The 22,015-nt window shown below is 38.7% G+C and overlaps 1 protein-coding gene across 2 annotated transcripts in view; it reads left to right on the plus strand.

Annotated features, from left to right (window-relative positions):
* Positions 1–22,015, plus strand: part of LOC127424937 (chromodomain-helicase-DNA-binding protein 4-like) — a 43,215-nt gene that overhangs the window by 7,176 nt on the left and 14,024 nt on the right. For both annotated transcript variants that reach the window (XM_051670504.1, XM_051670505.1), the window contains exons 5-22: positions 155–273; positions 3,474–3,736; positions 7,561–7,685; positions 7,936–8,071; positions 8,421–8,590; positions 9,396–9,632; positions 10,062–10,265; positions 10,620–10,831; positions 10,932–11,063; positions 14,977–15,076; positions 15,156–15,347; positions 16,673–16,873; positions 16,954–17,091; positions 17,309–17,430; positions 20,548–20,721; positions 21,189–21,330; positions 21,493–21,624; positions 21,886–22,003. In XM_051670504.1, the coding sequence (XP_051526464.1) occupies positions 155–273; positions 3,474–3,736; positions 7,561–7,685; positions 7,936–8,071; positions 8,421–8,590; positions 9,396–9,632; positions 10,062–10,265; positions 10,620–10,831; positions 10,932–11,063; positions 14,977–15,076; positions 15,156–15,347; positions 16,673–16,873; positions 16,954–17,091; positions 17,309–17,430; positions 20,548–20,721; positions 21,189–21,330; positions 21,493–21,624; positions 21,886–22,003 (2,917 nt within the window). The remainder of the gene's footprint in view (positions 1–154; positions 274–3,473; positions 3,737–7,560; positions 7,686–7,935; positions 8,072–8,420; positions 8,591–9,395; positions 9,633–10,061; positions 10,266–10,619; positions 10,832–10,931; positions 11,064–14,976; positions 15,077–15,155; positions 15,348–16,672; positions 16,874–16,953; positions 17,092–17,308; positions 17,431–20,547; positions 20,722–21,188; positions 21,331–21,492; positions 21,625–21,885; positions 22,004–22,015) is intronic.

The following is a 22,015-nucleotide window of genomic DNA, read 5'->3' on the forward strand; positions in this document are numbered from 1 at the left end:
ATATTTTTTTGTAACAGTGCATGTGCTCTCTTGAAAATAAATGCCACTTGCTTTGATATTTTGTTATTTAATGCAATTATACATGGCTTAAATTCATGTAATGTATGAACATAAATGTATTTGAACGTGCATATACATCTGAACTGATTTGAAGGAGCCAAAGTCCTCGTCTCAACTGCTGGATACCTGGGGGATGGAGGACATTGATCATGTCTTCACGGAGGAGGACTATAAAACTCTGACTAACTATAAGGCCTTCAGCCAGTTTGTCAGGTATGATTATATTACGAATATCAATTGACTAATCTGAACAGTCTGTACTATTTTTACCACATGCTTGTTTTCGTGTGCATCAAATTGAATATGACGTCTATTTCTCTGACTAAGGTTTAGAAGTTGCATTCCTAACTGCTGTGTCAACAATTTAGAGGCCTGCATGCTAAAAATAGGTGCTGGTAGATTCAATATTGTTGGCGCTGCTACTGTGTGGTAAAACAGATTTAGAGGCAGTTCATACTTGCGTTTAAAAAAAGGCTAGACGCATTGCAACGAATGGAACAAAATACAGGTGTCTTGAGAGTTGAAATTCCTTTAACTTGACATGTCTTAAACGTGGCGCAACGATCAAAAACTTCAGTCTTAATGCATATTGACATAGAAAAATATTTAAAGGGTTCATGACGTGAGGAATCAAATTTTCCTTGATCTTTTGACATATAAGAGGTCATTCTACTATAAAAACACACTGTAGGTTTGAGAACTCAACTTTCTCCTCAATAGAAAAAGAGCGTTTATTTAAACCAAGCTGGAAAAACAGCTCATTTTTAAATTTGTGGATTTTGTGGCATCACAAGGGCCAATATGTCAGCAAAAGACGCCTCTACAACAAGACATCAATGCCCACTTTTACAATGTCGCACCCTTGGCCCGCCCACTGGCAGTCAGACAGGTGAAGAGGAGAAAGATGGGCCTCATCTGTCATGGGAGATTCATCTACACCAAAGTGTACTTTCACAGGACACCTTCCTTAAAGGTGCAATATGTAACAATTTTCATGTTATATTCGCCTTTTTTTTTTTTGCCAATGTGTGAACGGCTTGTAACGCAACTTAAAAAATGAGTCCTTCCCGGACTTCCTAGGTTGCCTATTAAAGCCTGTAGACTGATTTTCATGCGAAGGGAGCCGGTCGCTTTTGCCGGGAAAATCCAAAGGATGTGATGTTTATGTGCACTCCTGAGAACCTTGCCTCAGTGCTTCTCTTCCGCTATTCAACAACGACAACAAAGTGCAACACTAGGTAACGTTATCTTAGAGATGGAATCCAGCAAACGGTCGACTCCCAGCACAACACCGACTCCTACACAAACTCAAGAGTAAGCCAAAAAACAACAAAATAAAAAAAACATTTATCTACTGAATCCAGTCTGGCTAAGCGGGAGCATGATCGCGATCGAGCGAAAACTAGAGTGAACATTGGCATAGCATTTGATTCCTGGAGGGACCTTCGTTTGGTTTTGGGGATCAAAACCGACTCTGAATTGGCATTCTTTTTATTAGACAGGTAAGCTTCCATAACTTCAAAGCATGTGAAATATAGTGCCATAAGGATTGATCTGTGTAATTTTAGCTAACTTGACCTTGCCTGCTAACGCTGACGAATTGCAAGCTACCTTGCTTTGTAACTTTCAAATAATTTCAACGATCTTCTCTTTATACTAAAAGTCAGGTATGCTGATTCACAGTAACTGACATAAACAATGTTAATCTTTTATTATTCAGCAAGGTAAACTACAATAACACATGAAATGAATGCTGGACAATGTTCAAGATAATGCAAAAAGACCCATTCATTAGTGTAACGTAACTTGGTTATACAGAAAATATATACAATTTATTATTATAAAACAATAGCACATCAATATATATCAAAATGTCAGTTGTGATGGAATCACATCAATACTGAATTGTGTCAACATATTTATAATGTACAGTCTATTTTATAAACAGCTACTGTCATCATCCACCAAATTTAGCTAACAGCTATTGATAAAGCTGGCTAGCTATCTAACGCCGACATAGGCTATCGTATAAATGCAGACAATGTTTCATGCAAAGAAAAGTGTCAGACCTATATCCACACTTTGTTTTAGCCCCGTTCCAGCACTGGAGAGTCAAATATAATATACAGTCTCAAAGTTTGTATTAAAACAATCATAACTGTGTAATATTAATTATGCTATCTCATCTGTCAGCATGATGCCGGTTAATCACGTTCAGTCTCTTTGTACGTTATGTCATTGTTTTGGTCGACGCTCGCTTGCTTGCGTCCCTATGGAGTGTGTGCATGAGCACGAGCAACAGGTAGCTGGCTGCAGTTCACTTAACGGCAACATGTCATTAATAACAAGGGTTTCTGAATCTTACATACTGCACCTTTAAAGTTTTTCTACATAAAGCAGTTTGTCATGTTTTTACATGTTTAAGTATTATCATGCATCTCGTGCCACTTTTAAAAGATGCAATGTCAAGTTATAACTCTTAAAGGAGACCCCCATTCTGTGTCCATCTGTTTTGAGTTTAAACACATCCTGGATGGGTTTTTGCACCCATCTGCCTTATTTTTAAACATGCACTAGATGGACATTTTGAATTGTTTTGATGTGTTTCCGGCGATATGCGCCATGATTTAAGAGCGGTTCGAACACAGTTCTGGTCCATTCCACTTCTACTTTTGGGTCAATTCAGCATAGATTGCTTGTGAACCAGTCACAACATGATTCAAGCTTTGCAAAGGAGCTGTTATTGAAAGATGGGACAGTTAAAAACACTACGTAAGTAACGAATTCCATTCAGGAATGTTTCAAATGTCATGACTGTTTGGTGTGAACAGTTTAATATATTCGGATGCAGTGTGTTGGGTGTGCTTTGTGTAAACCCTGAAATTTAGTTTTATAATGTTGTGGAGCTTGTGCCGATAGAGCTTGAAACATCTATGGCTGTGTATTCTAGGGGCTGCACGATGTAAGCCAGTCAACATTGGGCGATAACATTGAAGTTTAAAGTAGGCCAAAACCGAGCGTTTCAGAGGGCCAGAGACAAGGTGGAAAATGATACTGTTTTACTAAATTATTATTGTTTTGGTGCCAAAAAAACTTTACTAACATTATCACTGGACCTCAGGAAGATAATTATATATATATATATATATATATATATATATATATATATATATATATATATATATAAAAAATAGAGTATGTCATGACCCCTTTAAAATAACAGGCCCATACGGCCCGTAAGGTTTTTGCATGACCTTCCATGATGACAGGGTATGAAGCATAATCGTTGTAAGATTGTGCATGTAAACATGTTCAATGAGAGCAGCATAACATGGGGAATAATGCCAAGTTAGTGATGTGAAGAGATTTTGCCCATGATCATGCTCTGTTTTTTCACCCCCATTATCTGACAGGCCCCTGATTGCTGCCAAAAATCCCAAAATTGCTGTTTCCAAAATGATGATGGTTCTGGGAGCAAAGTGGCGGGAGTTCAGCACTAACAATCCTCTGAAGGGCTCGGCCGCTGCCACCACGGCCCTGGTGGCTGCTTCTGCGGCTGCAATGGTAGACGTCCCTGCAGCAGCCGAATCTCCACCTGCGGCACCTGCAGCCCAACTCAGTGCTGAGTCTGCTCCAGCGGCTCCCATACGCAAAGCCAAGACTAAAGAGGGCAAGGGTGAGTGGGGGGAAAAAAATGTAGTGATTTAAAGAGTATGTAATCCAGATTTTTAAGGTGTTTTTCAGATGTTTACATAGATCGCAGTTAAAATGCTTAAGAGAACTCAATGCTGCAATTATGCACACAAACATCTCAGCAACGCACATGTGCTTAATAGGGGTGGGTAAAAATATAGATTTTCCGATTGCATCACGAGCTTCATTTGAACAATATCGATTCATAAATCTCAAAATCAGTCTTTTTCTCTATGCGGTGCCCTCCGCTTCAATGAGCGGAAATCACTCACATTTGCAACCAAATTTCACGCTATGCGACTAAAAATGTATACAGGTGCATCTCAATAAATTAGAATGTTGTGGAAAAGTTCATTTATTTCAGTAATTCTACTCAAATTGTGAAACTCGTGTATTAAATAAATTCAATGCACACAGACTGAAGTAGTTTAAGTCTTTGGTTCTTTTAATTGTGATGATTTTGGCTCACATTTAACAAAAACCCACCAATTCACTATCTCAAAAAATTAGAATACATCATAAGACCAATTAAAAAAACATTTTTAGTGAATTGTTGGCCTTCTGGAAAGTATGTTCATTTACTGTATATGTACTCAATACTTGGTAGGGGCTCCTTTTGCTTTAATTACTGCCTCAATTCAGCGTGGCATGGAGGCGATCAGTTTGTGGCACTGCTGAGGTGGTATGGAAGCCCAGGTTTCTTTGACAGTGGCCTTCAGCTCATCTGCATTTTTTGGTCTCTTGTTTCTCATTTTCCTCTTGACAATACCCCATAGATTCTCTATGGGGTTCAGGTCTGGTGAGTTTGCTGGCCAGTCAAGCACACCAACACCATGGTCATTTAACCAACTTTTGGTGCTTTTGGCAGTGTGGGCAGGTGCCAAATCCTGCTGGAAAATGAAATCAGCATCTTTAAAAAGCTGGTCAGCAGAAGGAAGCATGAAGTGCTCCAAAATTTCTTGGTAAACGGGTGCAGTGACTTTGGTTTTCAAAAAACACAATGGACCAACACCAGCAGATGACATTGCACCCCAAATCATCACAGACTGTGGAAACTTAACACTGGACTTCAAGCAACTTGGGCTATGAGCTTCTCCACCCTTCCTCCAGACTCTAGGACCTTGGTTTCCAAATGAAATACAAAACTTGCTCTCATCTGAAAAGAGGACTTTGGACCACTGGGCAACAGTCCAGTTCTTCTTCTCCTTAGCTCAGGTAAGACGTTCAGGAGTGGCTTAACAAGAGGAATACAACAACTGTAGCCAAATTCCTTGACACGTCTGTGTGTGGTGGCTCTTGATGCCTTGACCCCAGCCTCAGTCCATTCCTTGTGAAGTTCACCCAAATTCTTGAATCGATTTTGCTTGACAATCCTCATAAGGCTGTGGTTCTCTCGGTTGGTTGTGCATCTTTTTCTTCCACACTTTTTCCTTCCACTCAACTTTCTGTTAACATGCTTGGATACAGCACTCTGTGAACAGCCAGCTTCTTTGACAATGAATGTTTGTGGCTTACCCTCCTTGTGAAGGGTGTCAATGATTGTCTTCTGGACAACTGTCAGATCAGCAGTCTTCCCCATGATTGTGCAGCCTAGTGAACCAAACTGAGAGACCATTTTGAAGGCTCAGGAAACCTTTGCAGGTGTTTTGAGTTGATTAGCTGATTGGCATGTCACCATATTCTAATTTTTTGAGATAGTGAATTGGTGGGTTTTTGTTAAATGTGAGCCAAAATCATCACAATTAAAAGAACCAAAGACTTAAACTACTTCAGTCTGTGTGCATTGAATTTATTTAATACACGAGTTTCACAATTTGAGTTGAATTACTGAAATAAATGAACTTTTCCATGACATTCTAATTTATTGAGATGCACCTGTATATTTGGCAGCTGACTGGTAATTGTTTAGATTTCACTCACCAGTGGATGAATTGTGTAGTATAGTGGTGGAGTATTCAGCAACGAGATCCTTTCACTGCGTGTTGAGAGTAAAAGATGTTCCGTTTTATGTGTGTCCAAAGACGAGATATTCGCAACCCATTTGAATAATGTCTCTTAATTCCCTTTCCGTTCTTTACAGTCAGTTGTTGATCATAAACAAAAAAAGAAACATTTAATTCTAATCAGCATAGCATAGACTCGAATAGCTTTATCTCATCTTTCTTATTAACATGCGCTTTTTTAAAGATGCTGTCTGCAGAAATGCAAGATTCCCTTAAAGAGACAGACAGGTTTTGTTATGCAATTAAACAATAAAAATGTAACAAAATATATGCAATATAGTATTATATTTATTGATTAAATACATTGATTTGTTCATTTTTAAAAAGCTAAAATATGACCAAAATAATGAAAAACCATTTAATATAAAAACTAACCCCATTTAATATATATAATTAGTTACATTAATATTTTCATATTGTACCAAGTAAGAAGACCCCCTGTATAATTCACAGATTAGCTGGGAGCGAATTTATTTCATATGTAAGCAAAAGGGATATTATAACTGAAATATACCTACAGTTGTGCTCAAAAGTTTGCATACCCTGGCAGAAATTGTGAAATTTTGGCATTGATTTTGACCAAGCCACGGTCAGGTAGACCAAGAAAGATTTCAGCCACAACTGCCAGAAGAATTGTTCAGGATACAAAGAAAAACCCACAGGTAACCTCAGGAGAAATATAGGCTGCACTAGAAAAAGATGGTGTGGTTGTTTCAAGGAGCACAATACGACGATACTTGAACAAAAATGAGCTGCATGGTCGAGTTGCCAGAAAGAAGCCTTTACTGCACCAATGCCACAAAAAAGCCCGGTTACAATATGCACGACAACACCTTGACACGCCTCACAGCTTCTGGCACACTGTAATTTGGAGTGACGAGACCAAAATAGAGCTTTACGGTCACAACCATAAGCGCTATGTTTGGAAAGGGGTCAATGTGCTCCTTGAAACAACCACACTGTCTTTTTCCAGAGCAGCCTGTATTTCTCCTGAGGTTACCTGTGGGTTTTTCTTCGTATCCCGAACAATTCTTCTGGCAGTTGTGGCTGAAATCTTTCTTGGTCTACCTGACCGTGGCTTGGTATCAAGAGATCCCCGAATTTTCTACTTTTAAAATAAGTGATTGAACAGTACTGACTGGCATTTTCAAGGCTTTGGATATCTTTTTATATCCTTTTCCATCTTTATAAAGTTCCATTACCTTGTTACGCAGGTCTTTTGACAGTTCTTTTCTACTCCCCATGGCTCAGTATCTAGCCTGCTCAGTGCATCCACGTGAGAGCTAACAAACTCATTGACTATTTATACACAGACACTAATTACAATTTAAAAAGCCACAGGTGTGGGAAATTCACCTTTAATTGCCATTTAAACCTGTGTGTGTCACCTTGTGTGTATGTAACAAGGCCAAACATTTAAGGGTATGTAAACTTTTGATCAGGGCCATTTGGGTGATTTCTGTTATCATTATGATTTAAAAAGGAGCCAAACAACTATGTGATAATAAATGGCTTCATATGATCACTATCCTTAAATAAAAGACATTTTTGCATGATCAGTCATATTTTCAAAATCAGTGCCAAAATTTCACAATTTCTGCCAGGGTATGCAAACGTTTGAGCATAACTGTATATAAATTTATATGAATCGAAATTGAAATCGAATGGAGACCTTGTGAATCGGAATCGAATCGGGAAATCTGTATCAATACCCTGCTGCTTAATGGGTTTTTATTTACGTATGATGATGTAGGATTTCTATGCCATTTTGTTGTTTGCCAAAAAGTAAAGTCCTGTGTTTCAGGTCCAAATGCTCGCAGGAAGCCCAAGCCCGCCCCCAAACCTCAGGAGAAAAAGGTGAAGACCAAGAAGGTTGCTCCTCTGAAGATCAAATTAGGCGGCTTCAACAGCAAGAGGAAACGATCATCTGTAAGAACCTCTGCTTTGTCAACCCTTTCCCTTTTTTACTTGCCTTCAAAATTGTCCTCTAACCTTTTCCATTAGCAAAGTTTGTTCTTGGTTCTCATGTTTTTAATTTTAGATGTAGCAACTCACTATGTCATTCTCTGGTCATTCCATGAGCAATGGAATTGCAACATATTTCTCTCTGCTTCTTATATATAGCCATTTTCAATTGTTTCAAAATCGTTTTTTTTTTTTTTTTTTTTTTTATATATAGAGTGAAGAGGATGATGTTGATGTGGACAGTGATTTTGATGATGGCAGTATGAACAGTGTGTCCGTGTCAAATGGATCCAACAGCCGCAGTAGTCGCAGCAGCGCTAAAAAGAAGCCCAAAAAGAAGACGAAAAAGGGTGAGGATCTCTTTTTCCTTGCAACTGTGAAAAAGCTAGTCGGAGTTTTAGCCTTTTAATAGGCCAAGACAACACCTTGTGACTCACTCTTTATGTCTGTGTCATTATCCCTTTGAGAAAAATCAAATAAGGGGTAGTTTTTCCAAAGTCACATTTAAAAGAATCAGTTTTCAGCCCAGTGTGTCCAGAAATGTTCAGTTTCGGTGCATCACTAAAGTGATGTATGTAGTCAACTTCAGGTGTAAACTGTATATCTCGGCTGACCACTTAAGGTTGGATCAACCAAGACAGATGTTAATTTCAGGTGTAAACATCCTCCTTTTAAGCACACACTCTCTTTCTCTGCTAGGAGATGAGGATGGTGATGGCTACGAGACGGATCATCAGGACTACTGCGAGGTCTGTCAGCAGGGAGGAGAGATCATTCTCTGTGACACCTGTCCACGAGCATATCACATGGTCTGTTTGGACCCTGATATGGAAAAGGCACCAGAAGGCACCTGGAGCTGCCCACACTGTGTGAGTGTCTTCCTGCGATGAACTAGGACAGTAATAGTTGAAAAAGAAAGGACCTGATCAATCTGATCTATGTTTAGTGGGGCTGTGAGTATATTTAGTGTTTTCTAAAGTCCCTTGAGGAGAGATTTGAGCACTGCCTGGCACAGATATCGGAGATAGATGATGCACAGTGATGTTATCCTCATTAAAGCTACACTATGTAAGATTTGTTTTTTGTTATTAATGAAATTGTTCATTTCCGAGGAAGTACACCAACAATCCATCTTCCAAACCATGTTTTTGCCTTACCCTGATTTACTATGATAAGCCTATAACAATGATTTCTATTTTAAAGCTGTCGGGACGGATTTGGTGGGAAATTGCATACTTCCGTCATTCATCCGAACGTGTTTACGTCATATAAAGAATATAAGGTCCAGCTACTACACTCTAGCATTATTGTGGCGAGTTTTGCATAGGCAAGCAACACACATTTTCGTCTGCGTTTAACTAAACTAAATGCAAATATCTAGTTGTTTTAATTTGTTTGAACCAACTTTAGTCCTCATGAGTTGTTTCGAGCCAACCTTTATCTGGCTTTTTGGCAAATAAGCACCACCAAGCAATTTGAGTATGCACACTGTCCCCACCAGGCTACGTCTCGGATGAAAACCAACCATCTTGAATGCTGATCACATAATCAGATTTTAACATTGCAAACTATGCCCTGATGTTTATTTGTTTTCACAGTAAGCACTCTGCTAAGCTACTTAAGTTTTTGCTATAATTGTAATCAGCGTAATGAAATGATCTCTTCCTCTCTCAGGAGAAGATGGGGATCCAATGGGAGGCTCGTGAGGATGCATCAGACGGTGAGGAGGATAACGAGGCAGAAGGTGGCGAGGCAGAAGAGGACGATCATCACATGGAGTTCTGCAGAGTGTGTAAGGATGGTGGAGAGCTTTTGTGCTGTGACTCCTGCCCCTCCTCGTACCACATCCACTGTCTCAACCCACCCCTGCCTGAGATACCCAACGGAGAATGGATCTGCCCACGCTGCACTGTGAGTCAATCATTTACTGGTTTTAACTTGTATGGAGGCTTCAAGGTGCACTTAAAGTATCTGTACTTTTTATTTTTCATGAGGTAGGGTTGAGATCACAAGTAGCTGAACACAGTTTGCTTTATCTCGGAAACCCTGTGTTTTTGGACACTTTCAGTTGAAAATATATTATTACGGGTCATAAGTAATGCTATGAACCGGTTATTTCTACATTTAAGTTTACAGCAGCATCATAACGGTAAACGTTTGCTTCATTCTGCATCCTCGATAATGTCCACAAACTCTGTCATGTCTGCTTGTGAAATAAAATAGTACCTGTGCACTTAAAGGCTTTTTTTTTAAGTCAAGTTATTCTGAGGTTAGAATAATAGAAACTGAAGTGTTTTATTGCTGTATTTGACAGTTTGTCATGTCTCATTCTGTTTTCAGTGTCCTGGTATGAAAGGTAAAGTGCAGAAGATTCTGACCTGGCGCTGGACTGAACCTCCTCCTCCAACTCCTGTTCCCCGCCCCACTGACCTCCCAGCTGATGCGCCTGACCCCACACCATTGGCCGGTCGCCCTGAGAGGGAGTTCTTCGTCAAATGGCAGAATTTGTCCTACTGGCACTGCTCCTGGGTCACTGAACTACAGGTACCAATAACAACACTGGGTCTTGTCTCGTTTTCATCTCGCAGCAGAAAAGAGGACATCCAATTCTGAAAATGTGGCTTGACTTTTCAATGTCAGATTAAAGAAACTTGTTTTCAATAACTTCATATTTTAATGATTAATTTATGAATATTTGATGTTGATCCTGCAGTTCACTTTAACAAATTAGGTAGTATTGCGAACCGTACTACATGAACCCTGGTTTCAAGTGGAATTGTTTGCGATTCCTTAATGTGCACCTGAGTTCGGAAAAAAAGTTTTCACATAAGGCAAATCAGTTCTTTAGATCTGAGCCTTTCCTTAAACGACACTCACTCAATTTCTCACTCTTTCTAGCTGGAGATGCACTGTCAGGTGATGTTCAGAAACTACCAGCGCAAGAACGACATGGATGAGCCAACGCCCATTGACTTTGGCACTGAGGGAGATGAGGATAAGAGTGAGAAGAGAAAGAGCAAAGACCCCACCTATGCTCGGATGGAAGAGAAATACTACCGCTTCGGCATCAAGATGGAGTGGATGATGATTTACAGAATCCTGAACCACAGGTGAGATGACCTTAAGATTTACTTTGAATTGAATCACTTGGGATTAATTTCATGGCTTTACTCACACGTCTGTTCCATTGTGTTTTATTCCACTGTTTAGTGTGGATAAGAAGAATAACTGTCACTACCTCATCAAGTGGAGAGATACGGCATATGATCAGTCCACCTGGGAGGCGGACGATATGGACATTCCTGAGTTTGACACCTACAAACTGCAGTACTGGAACCACAGGTATACACCTTTTATAGGGATGTGTAAAACTACCAATTTTCTTAATTGACTAGTCGTCGGTTGTTTGAACGTGTAGTCGGTGTTAAGGATAATAATGTATAATTGGGCTCCGTTATGTTCACATGACCCTGATTAGATGCGTTTCAGAGGGATATACGGATATACTTCAACATGGTAACGAACGGATATTCAACAAATAAATAGTCTAAATAAATATAACATCATATTGCACAAAGCTATCAAAGAAAGAAATAAGAAAGGCTCCAATACAGAGCAGCACAAAACCGCTTATGCGCATTCTGAACGCAGAATGGCACACATCAACGTAACCAGAGTGTTTCAGGGTGATCCTCACTGCGCATTCATAAACGCAGAACTGCTAGATAATATTGCGAGTACACATGTAGTTCACAATATCAAGCAGTTTAAACCTTTTTTTAATGCAACTGTTTATTTAAGAAGTGTCAGACAGAATCAGCAGAGGACTTTAATCTCTCCAAAGCATCTTAAGGGCACAGAGGCTCCAAAATGAATAAAATGGTGTATAGCGGCCTGGGTAGCTCAGTGGTAAAGACACTGGCTACCACCCCTGGGGTTCACTAGTTCGAATCCCAGGGAATGCCGAGTGACTCCAGCCAGGTCTCCTAAGCAACCAAATTGGCCCGGTTGCTAGGGAGGGTAGAGTCACATGGGCTAAACTCCTCGTGGTCACTATAATGTGGTTCGTTCTCGGTGGGGCGCGTGGTGAGTTGAGCGTGGTTGTCGCGGTGGGTGGCGTGAAGCCTCCACACGCGCTATGTCTCCGTGGCAACACGCTCAGCAAGCCACGTGTTAAGATGTGGGGGTTGACGAGGCAACTGGGATTAGTCCTCCGCCACCCGGACTGAGGCGAATCACTACGCCACCACGAGGACTTAAAAGCACATTGGGAACTGGGCATTCCAAATTGGGAGAAAAAGGGGAAAAAATCCCCCCCCCCCCCCAAAAAAAGATTTGATTAGGATTAGGATTTTTAACATTAAACCAGCCCAAACACACCAGGAACTCTTATTTTGAAATGTCAGAGACTTGTCTCCGTTAAAGTGCTCTATGTATTTAACAAATTAAGCTTTTTATTGCTTATATATTCAACTGATAAAGAGTTTTGTTTATTGATGAGAAATAATAATAAAAAAGAAATATCGACAACGATCTGAATATCTTTTTTTGCCGATAACCTATAGTTCCAAAAAGCAACTATCATCACCGATTAATCGGTAAAACCGATATACATCGGTCTACCTCTAGTTAGTAGTCGACCTAGTGTTGTCACGGTACCAAAATGTCAGTAATCTGTACCCATACCAGTGAAATTTCACGGCTCTCGATACCAATTTCGGTACCACAGCATAAATATGACAATGTGCTATTGAACACACCAGTTTAGCCTATTTACAAAATGTTACATTTTCAATGTAAATAATACGTTTTTCAATCAAGGATGCATTGCTTAAGTGTTAAGTAGCACCCTACTGAAATCAGTTTTATCTTTACCAAATCATGTTTTCCTTTTTGTTATTATTATATTTTTTCCAGAATTCCATGTTTTAATTTCATCATCAAAATGGTGTTTAATCAGTTGATTCTTAAAACTTAAAAAGTGAAAATAGAACTTTTCAACATGTCTGCATTTTGTTGCCAAACTTTTATTCAACAGCGGTCTTGCTTGTGATGTATTGCTTTATTATTATAATTACAGTGAATATTACATTTTACTAAACAGTTGTAAAATATTCACGTCACAATTTCTTACATTTCAGAGCTCTAGCTTGTATTTTGAAACGTGCTTTTATTATGACGAGTATTTTTTGCCTGAATTTTCACTTTCCGGAAAAAAACGTTTGCGACATGGAGACTTAAGTCATGGATGATCTCATCTCTTTACATTGGCCTTTGAGTCAGACAAATGAAATGTAGGACACCGTTTTGTATTTTGTGTTTTTAGATTACTGGTATTTGTGTATGTGGTCATTTTGAAATGTTATGTTTTACATTTTATTACTATGAAGCACTTTGGTCAACTCTGTTGTTTTAAATGCTATATAAATACAGTTGAGTTGAGATTAAAGTGCAAATGCTGTAATTTAATTACAGAATATAAATATATAGTTTGCATGTGCTGCGTGGTTCACAGTGGATTAGTGCTCTGCTCTGTCATCTGATACAACGGGTTGTGAATGATTCTCAATGCCTGTGGAGTTTCCAGCGTATGAGCGGTCGGACTTATGCATTCATTCAAAGTATGCATCTCTTCCACAGTATGATTGCAGCCTTTAGCTATTTAATAAATCACACTAGGACATGTCACGATGTACCGGATTGAGTCGGTGCTCTGTACTGCAGAAACACTGGTATCGTTACATCTTTTTTATTTTAGTATCGACTTGGTACCGAAGTACCAGTACTTTTGAATAGTCGACCCCACTAATCGACTAGACAGTTGTTGGACGACTGGATGACTAGTCTACCACCCTGGCACATCCTTAACACCATATAGATTAAATGTACATGGACTTTACTGTTCAATTGATAGTTCACACAAAAATGAAAATTCTCTCATTTACTCACCCTCATGCCATCCCAGGTGTGAATGACTTTCTTCAGCAGAACACATTTGGAGAAAAATGTAGAAATATCTTGGCTCAGTAGGTCCTTAAAATTCAAGTTAATGGTGATCTGTCCATTTGAAGCTCCAAAAATCACAGATAGTCAGCATAAACGTCCTCCATACGACTAGTTAAATTAATGTCTTCTAAAGCGAAACATTAGCTTTTGGTGCAAAAAAGATCAATATATAAGGACTTTTTAACTATAAATCATTGCTTTCCGGTCAGCAGCAGTACACGCATGTGATGTAATCGCATTGACATGTTCACGCATGAACAGACGCACGTGCGACACACCCGGAAGAGCAGCGCTGTCTACAACTGTGTGAGAGGAACGCTGTACAGAAGCTTAATTGATTTTGGTTTAGATCTGTATTTGTATCTTGTAACTGTTTACTCACAGTGGTGTGTTTGTGTGCTCATCCTTGATGTCTCAACCGAGATAAAAACATGATATTATGTCCGTAACGTGCCAACGTTAATACGTCACACAAGAGACCGCGTGAACTCTGCCCTTTCGTGAATGTGCATTCCAATGCTGACCAGAAGCGATGATTGATTTATAGTTTAAAAAGTACTAATATATTGATCTTTTTCGCACCAGAAGTGATTGTTTCACTTTATAAGACATTAATTAACCACTGGAGTCGTATGGAGGACGTTTATGCTGACTGTCTGTCATTTTTGGAGCTTCAAAAGGTCGCATCACCATTCACTTGAATATTAAGGACCTACTGAGCTGAGATATTTTTCTATTTTTCTTCAAATGTGTTCAGCTGAAGAAAGAAAGTCATACACACCTGGGATATCATGAGGGTGAGTAAATGATGAGAGAATTGTTATTTTTGGGTGGACTATCCCTATAACCCTCGTTCTGTGGATAAGCAAGATTCATAACACTAATTCTAACATTGCAGCAAATGCAAATCTTGCAGGAGTTTCACAGAACGACTTTTAACTTCTCGACATCATCGTCTCCGTGGGAATTACATTTACATTTATGCATTTGGCAGACACTTTTATCCAAAGCGACTTACAGTGCCCTTATTACAGGGACAATCCCCCTGGAGCGACCTGGAGTTAAGTGCCTTGCTCAAGGACACAATGGTGGTGGCTGTGGGGATCGAACCAACAACTTTCTGCTTACCAGTTCAGTGCTTTAGTCCACTACGCCTCCACCACTCCTATGTGGAGTGAAATCTTTGAAAGATGGCAAGCACTGACACACTCAACATATTCACTCTGCATCTGTTTTACTCTTTTTAAAGGGAGTTGATGATGGGAGATGAAGGTAAACCAGGAAAGAAACTGAAGATCAAAGGAAAGATGCGAAAACTCGATCGACCTCCAGAAAATCCAGTCGTGGATGTAAGTCACCTTCATTGTTTGGTCACACTAGTGACACTAAAATGTATATGGCTAAAATCCATTTCTCTCCCTCCTCTAGCCCACTATCAAGTTTGATCGTCAGCCAGAGTATCTGGACACTACAGGCGGAACACTGCATCCGTACCAGCTGGAGGGGTTGAACTGGCTTCGCTTCTCCTGGGCTCAGGGAACCGACACCATCCTGGCAGACGAAATGGGTCTTGGAAAGACTGTGCAGACTGCTGTTTTCCTCTATTCACTGTATAAAGAGGTGTGTAGGTGTTTTACAGTATTGTTTAATACTAAGGTTTAGAACCGTCTGTTGCTTAATAGTGTTATATGCTTGACTCAAAGTATTTGTATCAATATATCATTGTTATTGGCCATAGAAATGTTATGCAGTACTTTTAACCCTCCTAATGCATACACCTTTTGCATTCACGGGTCAGTTTTGACCCGGCGGAATTCAAGCTAATAAGTCATTCATAACTCGATGTTTTTTTTATGTTTTTTGTTTTTTTTTATCTGAAACTATATTGGAATTCATTAATAGGTTCTTAACTGTACATGTAAAAAGATTGATATTTTTGGCATGTTAACGGACAAATATAAAAGTTAATTAATATGCCTTTTTTTATTTATTTATTTTTTTTAAATTTTTAAATAAAATTTAGAAATTCTTTGACATTTCAAAATATCAATTAACTACAGAAAAACCAGTGTGATACATGTGAAGACATCTTTTTTTTTTATCAACATTTCTGTGAAATTTGATCTAAATAATAACATAATATACAATTTATATTAACATCTAATGTGAGAATTACTAGTAATTTGAATGAATTTCCTATTACTTATAACTGCTCAATGCAATTTGGGTCAAAAATTATGAAACCAACGTATTTTTCCACTAAACTTTGCTATGTCCAAAAATCTTTTCCATTTACTTGTATGAACTGCCGTATGTTGATGTGTGAGTTTGTTGCAAGCTTGTTTGGCATCAGAATGTGGACAATTTCCTCTTACAAGCCCTATTTAGGCTAATGTGTGCATGAACTTTTGCTCTCGCCACACCCCCTTAAGACATTAGTACCTTTGATTTAGTTAATTTGTTATGTTTGTTACATCTGTCATGTCTGTACAGGAATATGTGTGTTTCTGTGTGTGACTGTATGTGAATGTGTATTCAGTCCCAGTGAGAGAGAAAAAAAAGTGTGTGAAAGAGTATGGCAAAGAGGCAAAATGTAAGTGGTGTTTATAAGTAAAAATCGAACTCATAAATGTACAAAAAAATCATGTGTAAAGCCACAATTGATGCCTGGGTCAAAGTTGACCCATGAACACAAAAGTAGTAAAATTTAAATGGTTATATATCTTAAACAATTTGATTTAAAAATCTGAAGGAAAAAAAAAACCAGTTATCGTGTGTATTTTGATAGTCTTGACAAAGTCCCAAAAAATTTTTCCCATACAAAAAACCGTGGTATTTAAAAATCTAACTCTCCCGGCTCCGAAATTTCCAGAATGCAATAGTAGGGATAAAGTCACAAAAATGTCATTGAAGTTTATGTTGCGGCATTCGTGCTCTTTCTCCAGGGCCACTCCAAGGGTCCGTTCCTGGTCAGTGCTCCTCTCTCCACCATCATTAACTGGGAGAGAGAGTTTGAGATGTGGGCCCCCGACATGTACGTCGTCACTTACGTAGGTGACAAGGACAGTAGGGCTATTATCAGAGAAAACGAGTTCTCCTTTGAAAATAACGCCATCCGAGGAGGCAAGAAACCCTCTAAGATGAAGGTTAGTATGGTGGACTATTCACTTTTTCTTCAAATCTGATTCACAGCATCTGTATTGATTATTTCCTTATCACTCTGCAGAAAGAAGCCTCTGTGAAGTTCCACGTGCTGCTGACCTCCTATGAGCTGATCACTATTGATACGGCTGTTCTTGGCTCCATCGACTGGGCATGTTTGGTAGTTGACGAGGCCCACAGACTGAAGAATAACCAATCAAAGGTGAGACCAACATTGTCAATAAAACATTTTGGGCAGTCTGCATAATAATTTGACCAAAATGATTTGTACTTTGAGTTCAGTTAAGGTGCTGTGGTTAAAGTTCAAGAGCTGATAGCTGGAAGGTGGTTGGGTTTATCCCCAATAAATGACTGTTTTATTTATTTGTTATTATGATAGTTTGATTTTGTAATGCTGTGCTGTGGTGTTTATTGTGCAGTTTTTCAGGATTCTCAACAACTACCCACTGCAGCACAAGCTGTTGTTGACTGGAACTCCTCTACAGAACAACTTGGAAGAGCTTTTCCATCTGCTCAACTTCCTCACACCAGAGAGATTCAGGTAGTTTTGTGTGTGTGTGTATGTCTGTATAATATATATATATATATACAAAAATTGATTGAGGTAAAACGGTTTAATGTCAAAATCTTTGTTCATGTTTGTCAAAGTTACAAAACACTCAGCGTCCAATAATGAATTTCCAATGAAGTCTTGCAAAAATGACATAACAGTTAAACCTTAAATCTAGACTAGTTGTCCATAGGTATGGGTTTATCAATGGCCTAATGCTGACCCATATGTGTTGAGGATATAATACAGTTTAATGAAAACAAATATGACATACACAGAATTGTTGAATTATGTTGGGTTCCACAATATTAATGATTTTATCGATTTTGGTACCGGGTTGATTTTTGGAACCAAGGGGCCGCTCAGACAATGCGTTCTTGCATTGAGAAAGCTAGATGAAGCGCGGCGAATATAACAGAACACAGCTTTGAAAAGTTGACATTCGTTTTATTACGCCAGAGATCACATGACCCGTGTCCTCATTCCTTACCATAGTATGATTATAAACTCTGTAAAATGTAATAATAACGTTGAGACCGATGAAATATGTTGTGAATGTCGGTTTTGAAAATATATGGTTTGGCTATATTTTTTAAGCGATCGTGGAATTTCTTTATTGGTTCGATGTCTGTATATTTGAAGAATTCTGCATTTGTCACTGAACCTGTTTGCTATAGGCTGCATATTCTATAAATATTATGCTTTCTGCTTCATTCTATGAATGGGATCCACATGAGATCAGTAAAAGAAGCTGATATAACCACTCGATGATGATTGAAAGTATAAATTCAGTATGTTGTGTTTACACACTGCTGACATGGAGCTAAGCTAATGCTAACATGCTAACCTTTGCCATAGTATGCACCTGTTACCCTCTTTTATTGTATTTTATAATGGAATTTGTTAAAAGAATCCATGCAAGATCACAAAAAAAAGTTTATACTTGTTTCTAAGAAAGACTTTCGATGCAACAACAAAGGTGAATGTTGGGTGTCAATATAGGTGTTACTATGGCAGACATATAATAGGATTAGAAAATGGGCAGAATATGGACAAAAGAATAATAATTCGAGGCACATCCATGTATCCCAAGTGTGAATGGCTTACAGACTGCAGACAAACACATGAATGAAGCAGCATATGAAAAAAAACAGGGTGAAAGGACTTTTTTTGTTTGTTTTTGAGTAGATTTTATTGCTTATGTAAACTTCCTTTTATAAATAATAATTAAAAAAACACATGGCATGGTCTTAAATAATGTTTCATAAAACTCATGAGCTTAAAAGTTATCCTCAGATTTGGAATGGAGATGCACCGATACCACTTTTTCTCTTCCGATTCCGATATCGGAAATCTCAGTATCGGCCGATACCGATCCGATACCAGTGGTGGTGTTTTTTTTGCATAATCAGTTTAGAATATCTTTACATTATTGTGTGGAACTAATTGGGTGTACTCTTTAATATGTAAAGAAATATAAACCTCTAACTGCACATTATTTCAATATAAATATATAGCTTTTTAAGAAACACTTTTTATTAACTCGTCTACTGGATAGTGTAGCAGCAAAATTAACAGTAATTCCAGTATAAGTCATCAGTAGAAAATAAGCCGTTCTGTATCTGGACTTTATTGTAAATTGTAAACAAATGAAAATAATAATAATATAATAGTAATATATAGTAATATTTCTCAGTCGTGCATGTTTAACTTTTAAACCCTCACGCTTTTATTTTGACATTCTGAACTCTCCAGGAAGTCCTGTATGTGTCTGTTTGTAGGCAAGTTCACACAGTAGTTTTAATTCGCTTCTTACTCAATTTCTGGTAAAATGCACCTCCAGTGCCGTTCTAAATGCATATTATAAGTGAACCGAACTATTGAGCATCAACATCTGAGATGTTGTTCGTGAGTAGTGCTCAAATATTGTGCACTGTGTGAAGGCTAAAAATAGCCGCAAGTGTGTGTGTAAACAGAGCTGTGCCATTCACTGACGCGCTGGAGCTGCGCGTGCATTTTATATATTTACTTATTAAACACAGCCTTTTGTGATTCACAGAGCTATTGCACGTCTTCAAGTGGCTTTGAATAAAATGCACAAGTCATATGAACTACTTTAATGGTGTTTTTATGGTTCTTTTATGTCATTTTTTGAGCTTGACAGTAACGAACATGACTAACACACAGTATCGGATTTGGATCGGGCTTGTCGGACTGATAACGATCCGTTTAAAAGCTTCAGTATCAGTGCCGATACCCATCCAGGTACCAATGCCTAATTATGTGTAGTTCCCCCTTGTGCCGCCAAAACAGCGCCAACCCGCATCTCAGAATAGCATTCTGATATGATATTCTTCTCACCACAATTGTACAGAGCGGTTATCTGAGTTACCATAGACTTTGTCAGTTCTAACCAATCTGGCCATTCTCCGTTGACCTCTCTCATCAATAAGGTATTTCCGTCCACAGAACTGCTGCGCACTGGATGTTTTTTGTTTTTGGCACCATTCTGAGTAAATTCTAGAGACTTTTGTGCATGAAAATCCCAGGAGATCAGTAGTTACAGAAATACTCAAACCAGCCCATCTGGCACCAACAATCATGCCACGGTCCAAATCACTGAGATCACATTTTTCCCCATTCTGATGTTTGATGTGAACTTTAACTGAAGCTCCTGACCTGTATCTGCGTGATTTTATGCACTGCACTGCTGCCACACGATTGGCTGATTAGATAATCGCATGCATGATTGTTGGTGCCAGATGGGCTGGTTTGAGTATTACAGCATCTAAAAAACTCAACGTTTAAAGATGTCATTCTAGTGCAGGTTTACATAGAAAAACAGTGCAGATGGACACAAAAATGCACGTAAACCAGAGGTTACTTCAACTTTTGTTAAACGGACAAACAAGCAGTATATCACCAATATGTCGATAATATCAAAATGGCCAAATCCTGGCTGATTACTCGGCCTGACTGAAATATTGCTTTGTAATGTAAAATAATTATTGAAAGATGTTCCATATTATTAAAGAACTAAAATCAAAGTTAATATGCTGGTGTCCTTTAATGTAAATGACCATATTTTTTTCTCTTTCCACTCCTCAGTAATCTAGAAGGATTCTTGGAAGAGTTTGCTGACATCGCCAAGGAGGACCAGATCAAAAAGCTTCATGACATGCTAGGACCCCATATGCTCAGGAGACTCAAAGCTGATGTGTTCAAGCACATGCCCTCTAAAACCGAGCTAATCGTCAGAGTGGAGCTCAGCCCCATGCAGAAGTGAGTGTGATATGAGGGTTAAAATGAGAGAACAACAAGGCGACAAGATTAATGGAGGCAATGTGTGAGAAATCAACCAAAGCAGAGGTTGTGGGTTTGATAAGTGATTGAAGTGAAGCATCTACAGGAAATGTTTAACTATATGTCCTGGTGTGGCTTAGTAGTTAAAGATCTGAGCTGCTAATCCAAAAGTTGTAGGTTCAAAACCCAGATAAAGCGATTCACAAGCCACTTGCATTGTGCCCTTGAGGACACCTAACCTCAAATTGCTCCATGAGAGTTTTCCCTGTAGTAAAAATGTATTAAAAGTAATTTTGGATAAGTGTATGCTAAATGTATTTGGGGTAATGGCCTTCAGTTCCAGACCAATTCCTAGTACTTTAGAGTATTTAAAATGTGTTTTATTATGCTGAGTGGCAACTTCTTTTGGAATGTTCTTAATCAACTTCTTTGATCTGTGAATTCAGGAAATATTACAAGTTTATCTTGACACGTAACTTTGACGCTCTGAACACTCGCGGTGGAGGAAACCAAGTGTCTCTACTAAACGTCGTCATGGACCTCAAGAAGTGCTGTAATCACCCCTATCTTTTCCCTGTTGCTGCTATGGTATGGTCTACATTTCTCTCTTTAAATTATTTATCTTTTAATAATAGACATTTAACAGTATCAGTAAATTGTAGTTGTAATATTTGAGGATACAAATTTGTAAATGGTTAATTGAAAAACGTGATTGCAGCATACTAATTTTTGATTGGCTGTGTGAAATAGGAAGCTCCCAAGATGCCCAATGGGATGTATGAGGGCAGTGGCCTGACTAAAGCTGCTGGCAAGCTAATGCTACTTCAGAAGATGATGCGCAAACTCAAAGACGGCGGACACCGAGTGCTCGTATTTTCTCAGGTGAACATGCATTCACAGACATGCATTCTCTGGGACTAAAACAAACAAACAAAAAAGATCTCTTGTGTCTAATACCATACCGGCATGCTGTCTGAGGCTAGAAATATTTTCTTCTTTGCATGCTGAGAAGTTCAGGCATCCAAGCATTTTTAAAGAATGACGAAAATTGAACAAGGGACTTGATGTGAATGATTGAAGCGTGAAAAATTATTGCATTGGACTTAACTTGTGAGTTGGAATTATTTTGTTCCTCTTCGGTAGATGACCAAAATGTTGGACCTGCTGGAAGACTTCCTGGAGAATGAGGGCTACAAATATGAACGTATCGATGGCAGCATCACTGGAAGCATGAGACAGGAGGCTATTGACCGCTTTAACGGTGAGTCAAGAT

The sequence above is a fragment of the Myxocyprinus asiaticus genome, chromosome 34 (genome assembly GCF_019703515.2).
Source record: "Myxocyprinus asiaticus isolate MX2 ecotype Aquarium Trade chromosome 34, UBuf_Myxa_2, whole genome shotgun sequence".
Lineage (NCBI taxonomy): Eukaryota > Metazoa > Chordata > Actinopteri > Cypriniformes > Catostomidae > Myxocyprinus > Myxocyprinus asiaticus.